The following is a 10,771-nucleotide window of genomic DNA, read 5'->3' on the forward strand; positions in this document are numbered from 1 at the left end:
ATTGCACAATTGTGAGTTGGGTGGCAGCCGTGGGAAGAGTTTTGTCCAAAACAGGAGGAAAAATTGATTGCTCAGTGATGGGGCTGAGGATAAGCCCTTGAATGTCCTTGCAGCCTTCAAAGATGTGGTGGCATTCATGGGCAGTGCTGTTTGCAGAGCAGAGGTGTCCAAGCATTTACTGCAGGTGCTTCTCTTTTATAAATGTCACATCATGAAACCACAATGTTTTGTTCTGCTGGGCTAAGTTAATCCTCTAATTACATTTGTAAAAACACCTCTGGAAATTCTTGCCTGTTACAATGCAAATCACCAGTTCTTCCCAAGCAGGCTCCTCCAAGGGAGCTGCTGTGGGATTTCTGCCTGTTCCCATGCAGGGCACAGGCAGCATCAAACACATCTGAGGGTTCAGTCATTCCTTGGTGAACTGGATGCTCTGTAGTGGTGGCCAGAATGGCCACAGACATATTTTAGCCTGTCTTTCAGCACTGTGAAAATAATTTAGCCATTCAATAAGGATGTTTTGCACCTCTGATGTACAATGGGATAATTCGTGGAGAGTTCCAGAAAGACTCAAAGTAGAGAAAGTCATCAATGGATTAACCCATGATAATTTTGATTTTTCCATAAAGGAGTCATGAAGTAAATTTAAAGCTCAGTCAGTGCTTCCATGCTGGGAAATAGAAAAGACAAAACTAAAGATGGAAAATGCTACTTCAAAATTCATGATGAAGATGAGGGATGAACCCAGACATCCTTTTCCCTGAACAGATATCTCCATTATGAATCCCAAGGAAGACAATTCTTCAGCAGCTCAGCAGGACCAGGCAGGGTGTGGGATCCTGATGCCAACTGGGATTCTAATGGCTGAACTGCCAAGGGAGATCAGTTCCACTTCCAAAATGAGAATTTCCCCTTCTACCCAGGAGATGGCACTAAGGCATTCAGGTAAAAAGCATCACTTCAGCCTTACTAAAAACCTGGTTTTTCTGAAGCTGGAAGTTGGGGGGGAAAGCTGCAAATTTTACATTCATTGGGTTGTGCTTCTTGTGATGGGACCAACTGAGTGTCCTGAGAGGAAACCTCTTTCAGATTGTCCTTCTCATGGCTCCAGTGATTCTCCCCAGACCAGAGCAGCCTCCATCCAGGGATGTTCCTCTGTTTTGTACACAGGGAAGCACCAAATACTCTGCAGAAATATGGCTCAGTCACAGCAGTAATGAGGCAACAGGATCCTGGAAAACATCTCCTAATCTCCACCAGCCACCTCCTGACCCATTCCCAGCTTGTCTCTCTGTGTTGTTTCAGGGGTTTTCTCTTGGATTTTGCTACTTCTGTAAAACCTGGTTGCATCACTTTTGGAACCCTGTTGAGCTCATGGTTGGTGTCATCTTGGTGCTGCAGAAAAAGGACTGGAAATGGATGGTGTTCAGGTAAAGCCACTATTACCTAGAGCTTCTCACGTCTTTTTGGCCCCAGTGCTCTTCAGTTAACCCTGTGTTAACACAAACCCAATGTTCTTATCCTGCCAGTTTTGCCCACCATGGTTGTGATTACAATTTAGCAATATGCTTTTTCCTAGTGATATTACCTTGTATATGTGCTCTGAGAACTTTATACAGACACAGCCCCCCATCAGTGCAGCAAAACCCAGCAGAGCAGAGTGGAAATCAGTTTGAGGAACCCAATTCCAGCATGGGGAGACAGGAAAATGATGCTTTTTTTATAAGAGAAAGTTATCAGTAAGGCACGGGGTAAATTTTAAGTGGTGTAAAAGCACATATTGCCCTTAAGAACATCTCAATTCTCATGGTCTCATTTTCCTCAGAGAAGTCAAACTCTGTCTCATCTCTGATCTAAGCAAGCATTTCCCTGTTTTTTAAGTTAAAGGTAGTTTCATTGTTTCTGTCCTCCAAAATTGCCACCAGTCCACTACACTCAGCTACAGTGGAAATCCCAAATGCTGCATGAGCTCTGGTCAGCAATGCCCCACACCAGAGCAGCTTTGAGAAACACTGGCCCATTCTACTTCCCTGTATCCTCTGCTTGGAGCTTCCCTGTATCATCAACTTGTTTGCCAGACATCATTTTGGTAAATCCTGCAAATTTAGATGATTAATTCCTTGGGTCAGGGACCAGTGTGCTGTTGTGTCTACACAAGTCCTGTCACCAACAGGTCTGGGGATAGTTGATTTCACTGTAAAATAAGTTATTTGTTCCCATTATTTTTGACATTTTAGCTGTTTATCTTGCTCATCACTCAATACTGCAAGGATGCCCTTTAAAAGGAATAACTTTTAGGTGTCAGGGAGAGGTTTCTCTACACCACCTACTCTGGGATAATTTTGGCATCAATTTAGAAGACCCATTCAGGTCACTAAGGCCACAGCAGAAGAGCTGTCAGCCCTTTCCAGGTCTGGGTTCGGCAGCTCTCCATTGCCATCTTCAGGCTGAGAGCAGCCTTGAACCCTTCAGAAACCTAAAAATCCCGAACGGACACGGCAAACTCAACTCCCGTTTGCCCAGAATTGGCTGAAATTGATGGTCAAAATCTGGAATAAGTTGTTAAATGTAAAGGAGGGGAAGGAGCTCTGCAAGGCTGGTACTCAGCTGCCCTGGAAAACACGGGATATTTTCCTCTCTATAAGTGGACAAGGTTTTAGAGAGTAAATTAACACCAACAGCGCTGTTTAACACACACTACTTCTTGCTGAGAGTCAAAGTTTTATCATCAAGTTCTCTTTAAAGTACATAAATGGAAACTGCCAGGGTGATTTTAGCTCTGTACCCTCCATTGTCCCCTGAAAATAACATTTCCTGACAATGATAAAAGCTGAGGTTCATGGGAGATTTTAATCATAATTTGCACTTAAAGAAGTCTTTGCCAAACATTTCACATCTGACAGACACAGTGGTGGGTTTGGTAGTGATGAGGTTTCCAAGGCTTTCAGGGTCTCTGATGAGCAGGATCACACAGGCAGCTTGGAGGGCCAAAGAGCTGTAATCACAGAACAACATAGGTAACACATCCTAAAAGAAATCAGAAAAATGTGCCATAATGTAGATGTCCTGGTCCAACAGGGCCAGCCCAGAAGAGGCTCCCCAGAGCCAGCATTGTCACCCAGTGAACATCTCCATGCCACTCCCCACCTCTCCAGTCTCCAGACAGTGTCTGGCCACCCTCACAGTGAAAAACACTCTCCTAATTAGATCTGGTTGGAAAATCACTTTCTAGGAACCCAGAAAATCATAGAATGGTTTTGGTTGGAAGGGACCTTTAAAGGTTATCTCACCCAACCCTCCTGCACTGAGCTGGGACAGAACAAAATCATAGAATGGTTTTGGATGGAAGGGACCTTTGAAGGGCATCTCTCCCAGTCCTCCTGAGCTGGGACAAATGCTGCTGCTCAGAACATTCCAGCAGCCAAACTCTCCGCTCTCATGGTAGCTTGTACCAGATCCCAGGACTGTTTATACTTTTCCCCACTGAAATCCCAGCCCTGAGGGCCAACATGGATGGTGCTGGCGCTTACCACAACCACCTTGGCAGCACTCAGTTCCCGACCAGTTTCCATCGCGGCGTCCATCGTGCATCCTTCCCGAAGGGCAGCCACTGGGCAGAGATGGGAGAGGACCAGTCCAGATTCTTCAGGAAGATGCTGTAGCTATCTCCATACTCAGTCACCCAGCGGCTCCTGCAGAGGACATGGAGAAAGGCATGAGGAGAGCACCTCCACCCAGTGCTTTGTGCACCAGAACAAAGGACCTGCCTCCCCTCCTGCCTCCCCTCACCAACAGGTCTGGGGATTGATTACAGTTGATTTCATTGTAAAATAAGTTATTTGTTCCCATTATTTTTGACATTTTAGCTGTTTATCTTGTTCATCACTCAATACTGCAAGGATGTCCTTTAAAAGGAATAACTTCTAGGTGTCAGGGAGAGGTTTCTGTACACCACCTGCTCTGGGATAATTTTAGCATCAATTTAGAAGACCCATTCAGGTCTTCACCCACCCAGCCAGGAATCCATGTGGGGCAAACAAAAGCACATTCAGGTGGGATGGGAGAGAGGGGAAACAGCCTGTGTCCATCAGGAATGGGGCAGATGCTGCAACACACATGGCTGTCACCAGGATCCATCTCCCACCTGGACCAACCATTACACAGACACAGTCTGCACCCCACATACAACTCCAGGATCACAGATTAAAATCTGCAGTGCAGAGCTGAAATATGTGTGTGTTCGGGGAAGGTGGGGGGCATGAGGCAGCAGGGAGGAATTGCCCTTCCAGTGAGAAATGAGAGCTGAGGAGCAGTTTATGCCTGTTTGGTTCATAGTGTGCAGATGAGTCACGTTGCAAACAGCTCCTGCCCTGCTTGATTTGAGAGAGCCCTTTCCCAGGGGAAGTCTGGGCATGGAAATGATGAGACATGCCTCCTGCCCCAGCCCCATGGGGATCTTCTTTCCACAGGGATGAGACTGTCACAGGAGTTTTCTCTCCACTCTTACGAACCCCACTGCAAAACTTCTCAAGAAAAGGATGATCAGGCTTTGGGAGTGGATTTGTCCCCGAGGGAATTTCCTTGGGCTCATTGCATAACAGGGACAAGGAGAAATACATTTGAGAAACATCTTCCAATGCCAAGCAGCTCCAAAACCTCCCTGACCTACTCCTAGCCTGTTCCCCAGTCCCAGCAGCCACCCTCTCCTCCCCTCCCACCTCTCCCTTACTCATTGAAGCGGATATCCTCAGGGAAAATGGGAGAAGGCCTTATGTCCTCTGTGTACAGTCCAGCATGGATTCCTCTCCGGGGCTCGAAATCTTGCTTGTAGACAGTTTTCCAATCAAGGTCAGAGCAGTCTAGTGAAAGAGAGTCCAAATAATTTAAAGACTTTTTCTTGGATGTCTGTCTCCTGCACAGTCTGAGTGTTCCCCCTTCCCCTGAGCTCCATTGGCTGTTTGTGCTTCCAGCTCTCCTGTTGGAGTTAGCATGATGAAAAGGTTAACCAAGGGAAAATGGAGGAATTGCTTCCCTGGTGTAGGTAAGGTCCTTTAGATGAGATTATTCAGCCCTTATTTTCCATATCCTGTGTGAGGGAAGACATACAAGGCAGACCGGGAAATGACATCTTGTGATCTTCCTGTCTGGATATTGACTTGGCACCTGGTATACATTTTCCCATACTGTCTATTTTCTTTTCCATCCTGCCACTCATCAGGGACTAAACCAAGGAAGAGATTCATGGCTCACTTAACCCCTAACTGAGGATCATCACATCTGCTGTAATATCTTCCCCAAAAATCCCTGTGGGAGCTGGTTTGAAGAGGCCCCATCTCCCACCAGACTCTCCAGGGATGTCTCATCTGTGTGTGAACAGCTCTGTGTGTGTCCTTCTGATCAAGCAGATCTAACTGGGGATGAACATGCAGGGAGGACACACAAAGAAGAGCCATCCATTGCAGAGAGATTTTCTGGGTATTTTTAAAGTGACTGATTCCTACAGGGAGTAATTAGTGGAGTATTTTTGTTGTTTTCACTGAGGCTGAGGTTTCAGGTGTCTCACACATGCATGGCCATGTCAGGCTGTTAATGCAACCCAGCTCCTTTCTTATGACATTATTTCCAGGGAGACCACACTGAGCAGGGCTGTGGTCCATGGGATGGGCTGTCTGGAAATTGGGGTGAAAGAAACACCATTTACAACACTCCAACCTCTTCTAGAAGATAACTGCTTTTCTCTGCTCTGCTTTCTCCCCACCAATGGGCAGATGGTTACAGGGGATCTGTGAACCCTTCCTGTGTCACTCATTTTCCCTTCACCCTCTCCTCATCTCTTCTGGAATGATATTAAAAACCACAAAACCAGGCTGAAGGCCACCAGTTATTCACATGGGGCAGTTTCCACAGCCTCCATCCACTGACCTTGCAGTAAAACAGCTGAGCTCCTGTTCTTGGTTTTGTATTTATCAGCATTGGACAGCACTTCCTTGTACAAATCCTGGGCAAACTGCTGGTAGGTGACCACGTTAGCAGGTGGTGGCAGCTCTCTCGGCTCCAACACCCCTGAGACTGGGAGGAGAAGAAGGTGAATTAGTCAGGAATCACCACCAATAACTCACCCAGATCCTACCCTTTGGATAACCTAAGTTGGAGTCCCAGCTGGCAAAGATCAGGGGAGACCCAGTCACTTCAGCAGAGCTTTGCTGGGGTTGCATCAGTTTTGGTGGTTCATGACTCAAGTAGGGGAAGGATTTTTGGGGGTCCAAATCAAGGGGAAGGAGCCCACTGCCTCCACATTGCTAAAAAGGAGACTCTCTGCAGCAGGTCTGTGTGTGAAAGGGAAAAAATCTGCACTGCTGGGATACACAGGGGAGAGCAGGAAAGGAAGAGCCCACAGGGGTTTTGTCATTAGCATAAGATAGCTTCAGATGGGCTTGGCAAGGAGATCTTTGCAGCCCTCAGAGGTAAGTGGAGTCCATATGGAGACACCTGTCTGAGTTGCTTGTCCAGACTCTCCTTCTATTGAGTGGAGAGGGAAAACCCACCAGGGCTCACTTCACCTCATTGTCAGGGTGGCATTAAGCTGCAGGAGATGGCTGTGTCTTTGCTCCCCTCTGATCATGGAAGGATCCAGACACAGGCATCCCACACTGGGAGAGATCAGCTCAGGGAGCAGAGAGGACATCCTTGGCATGTCTTCTGTTTGCTTCTGGAGCACTGCTGAGCAATGACACCCTCTTCCCTCTCAAGCAGGAACTCAGAGAAAAATCTTTGCTTTGGCATGGCTGAGCATGTCAGAATGATGCTTGGTGACCACTCCTTTTGTTTTCCTGACTTCCATGAGTATTTTAATCCATGCAAGCAAGCTGTTAAATGGTGTGGCTGAGGGCTGGCCACCAGCACATTTGCTGTCAGACAGGTACCCTTAGCAGAAGGGTTTTTTGAACCACCCAAACCCCTCACATCCAGCCAGGGCCCTTTTCCCTCCCTGCACTTCTGCAATGTGGGGTTGACTGCCTCTCCCTCTATCCCAGCAGAGCTCTGAAGATAAAACCCTTAGAGACCCTTGCTGGAAGTGGCTCTTCATGCACCAAGATGTTTCTAAAACCCCAACTCCCTACTCCCATGCTTTGGGCTGGCCTGGGAGCTGCATATTCCTGGTGACAGGGCGCTGTGCCCATGTGTGACCCCTCTCCAGCTCAGCCCAGCACCCAGGCACCAGCAGGATGCTGCTATCCATCCCTGTGTGCCCAGCCAGCACAGAGCAGGGGCTGGGGGCTGGCAGAGGCCCAGCAGACAGTCCCTCAGGCAGCTGGACACACCAGCAGTGCCAGCACCAGGGCTTACCCTCAGTTTCATCTGTGGGAGCAGGAGGTGGAAGGGGCGAGCAGCAGCTCAGGTCGTGCACAGGCTCAGCCAGAATCTCCAGTTTCCCTGCCCATCTTGGGGACAGGTCAGAGGGCTGGAACTCTGGCAGGTAGCACTTGGGCAGGTCTTCCAGAGGAGGGTATGAAGGTGTCTGCAGAAAAAAGTCCTGTGTGAATGGAGAGGCAAGAACTGGGGAGGGCAGGGACTAAAGCATCGTCCAACACAGCCAAGCCTGGGCTCGGGTGGGATCAGCATCCCTGGGGATACAGGGGCCACAGAGCAGCTCTGGGGCTCTCACTGGAGTACAGGAACCAGCACAGCTTTCTCTGCCTGCCCATCTTACAGCCTGGGACTCTGCTGGGCCCTGGGTGGGCAGTGGCAGGGAGAGGGGAGCCCTGGCAAAAGCAGGAATGGCTCCAGGGCTCCTGTCAGGGAAAGGCTAAAGAAGATCCCAGTGTGGCTGCTGCCTCCAGCCTCTCCAGCTGCAGCTCCAGATGCTTCTTAGGGGCTCAGAAAGGGATTCTCCTGCTGTGAGGAGCTCCAGGCTGCTGGGCCAGCAAGGACCATGCTCACATGGTCTGTCTGTTGCTTTGGGTCTCTGTGGCTTTCTGTCTGTCCCTCCAACCCCAGGGTAATCCTCTGATGTTTTTCCTTTGCCAGGCTGACAGTAGGGCAGGGGGAGGCTGCTGGAACTACCTGTGTCTGGGGGCTTCCCCCACTGAGGACAGCCAGAGCTTCTCCTGAGGTATCTCCAGAGGGACAAAAGGCTCCAAGAGACCCTGCTGGGGATGGCTCACCAGCCAGTGCTTTCTTCCTCAACCCAAGGACTTCCCCTTCCCCTTGGGAGTAGGTTAGTGCCCAAAATTTCACAGATAAAAACATCACAGTTGTTTTACCCTCTTAAAAAAGAGCAAATCCTCTCAGGGCCAAGAGGGAAACCTGGGCCTCCTGAGCACCTCATCACCACACTACCCAGTGGGACAGCTTTCTTTGGCAGGTCTTGGAACTGATAGGGAGCCAAAGGGAGCTGCAACCCAAGAGAATCAGACACAGCTTCCTTCCTTCCTATCTCCCACGCTACACCAGCACCTTGAAGGAAGTGCGCAGCCTTCAAAAAAAAAAAAATTAAAGGAAAATGAAAAAAGAAAAAAAGAAATGGAGATACATGGCTTGGGAACTGCATTCCAGCAGGCAGGGGTTAAACACTGCCGTGCCAGCCAGGCTCCTGGAAGGAGAGCAGCCACCTGGGGGAGGAGAGGAAAGAGGAAGGAGAGGAGAAGGGAGAAGGGAGAAGGGAGAAGGGAGAAGGGAGAAGGGAGAAGGGAGAAGGGAGAAGGGAGAAGGGAGAAGGGAGAGGAGAGGGCTCCCCAGGCTGCTGCCCGGGCGGGGATGGCAGTGGCATCTCTCTGCCCCGGTGGGCACCCTCGCACAATCATTTCCCTGTTGTTGTCCCCACCTTTTCCTCCCCAGCCTCACTTTTTTCCCCCTCTCTGGTGAGCGTACGAGCCCCAAGCAGTCCCGCAGCCGAAGGTGCCCCCCAGCACCTCTCCGCAGTGGCCCAGAGCAAACCGCAGCTGTCCCCACCGGGCTGCCACAAGCAATTAAACCGGGGCAGGCGGAGCGAGGCAAATCAGATTAAATAGCTCAGGGGGTCGCTCGCACTGCCAGGAGATTGGAAAAAAAAAAAAAAAAAAAAAGTAGAAGAAAAAAGAAGAAAAAAAACCAGCTTCCCCACAGAAGTCCTCTGAAGCCCGTGTCAGGGCAAGGAGCCATCTCCATCCCAAAGGCAATTCCCCTCCTCAAGGCTCTCAGGGATGGATTCCCAGCAGCCCCACGGGAACAGGCACAGCCCTAGGCTCCGGCACCGGCTCAGCCAGCACTCGTTAGTGCCCTGACTTAATGAGTGTAATTAGCATCACTCCCCACCAACAGCTTTACCGGAGGGTGCCAGGGGGATTTCCCGCAGGAGGGACGGGGGCACAAGCCGAGGGCATCTGGGTGTGATGGGAGTGGCTGGTGGGTGACAGCCCTGGGGACCACCGCCATGGGGACAGCAGTCTGGGGACAGCAGCCCTGGGGACCACAGCCATGGGGACCACAGCCATGGGGACCACAGCCCTGGGGACAGCAGCCCTGGGGACCACAGCCATGGGGACAGCGGCCTGGGGACCACAGCCATGGGGACCACAGCCATGGGGACAGCAGTCTGGGGACAGCAGCCCTGGGGACCACAGCCATGGGGACCACAGCCATGGGTACCACAGCCATGGGTACCACAGCCATGGGGACCACAGCCATGGGGACAGCAGTCTGGGGACAGCAGCCCTGGGGACCACAGCCATGGGGACCACAGCCATGGGGACCACAGCCATGGGTACCACAGCCATGGGGACCACAGCCATGGGGACAGCAGTCTGGGGACAGCAGCCCTGGGGACCACAGCCATGGGGACCACAGCCATGGGGACAGCAGCCTGGGGACAGCAGCCCTGGGGACAGCAGCCACCCCTGGCTCCCTTTGGCACCATCCCCATCCCCAGCCGGGCCGGGAGGGGAGCTGGGAGCCTGGGCTGGGTATCAGAAGCAGGGAAAGGAGCACGGTACCGGAACGTGTGCCTGGATGGGGGAGTGATAATCGTCGTGCCAGCAGAAGTCCTTGCGATAGACGCTCTTGTACTTGTCCAGCGCGGGGGGCAGCTGGGGGGGAGAGGAGTGAACAGAAGGCAGCACTAAGCCTCGGGGGAAGCCTTCAAACATGGAGATACAAACCCAAAATGGTCCCCCAGAGCTCAGGAGAGGTTGAGCTACTCTTCTAGGCCACCTGGGTCAGTCCAACAGGACGATTCCTTACTCTGTTAAGCCCCAAGTAGGATAGCTGGGAAGGTTCTACACTCTTTTGGCAATGGTTTGTGGGGCTCTTCTTGTCCCAGGGTTTCCCTTGCAACAAACACCTTCCTCCTGCCTTCCCCAAACCTCCTCTGAGTGCCCAAATGGCCCCAGGCAGAGCACTAACACTGAGCTGCTGAAATACTTTGATCAGCTGCTGAGGTCCAGCGTCACTCAGGTCAAATCAGCTCATGCTTCCATCTTCCATCTCAGTAACATTTGCTGTGTGCTTATCACATATTTAAAGAGCTGGCTAATGTCAATACTCATTCTGCAAAGTCATTGGGGAAACTGTGGAGGAAAACTCTGCCAGGGGATATAAAGGCAGTGACACCTACACTAACACCAGAAATCCTTGCAGTGCAAATTTTGGGAGACAGGGAGGATTTTAGGGAGAGAGCACTGTCTGTGTATTTTGTCCCTCAGCATGCACCATGAGCACTGCTGGAGTCAGGAAGCTGCTGAGATGAGCCTTCACGCTGGCTCCAGAGCTGTTTCTATGCTGAAGCATCAAACAT

General features: G+C 50.7%; 1 protein-coding gene across 1 annotated transcript in view; it reads right to left on the reverse strand.

Annotated features, from left to right (window-relative positions):
- LOC115903148 (histamine H2 receptor-like) overlaps positions 1-10,124 on the reverse strand; it is a 48,342-nt gene extending 38,218 nt beyond the window's left edge. Inside the window, exons 1-3 of the mRNA XM_030947406.1 lie at positions 9,972-10,124; positions 7,348-7,519; positions 5,923-6,069 (exon numbers count right to left, since the gene is read on the reverse strand). Coding sequence (XP_030803266.1) covers positions 5,923-6,069; positions 7,348-7,519; positions 9,972-10,124 — 472 coding nt within the window. The remainder of the gene's footprint in view (positions 1-5,922; positions 6,070-7,347; positions 7,520-9,971) is intronic.
- Between the last annotated feature and the right edge of the window lie 647 nt (positions 10,125-10,771).

Source organism: Camarhynchus parvulus, chromosome 4 (assembly GCF_901933205.1).
Source record: "Camarhynchus parvulus chromosome 4, STF_HiC, whole genome shotgun sequence".
NCBI classification, from domain to species: Eukaryota; Metazoa; Chordata; class Aves; order Passeriformes; family Thraupidae; genus Camarhynchus; species Camarhynchus parvulus.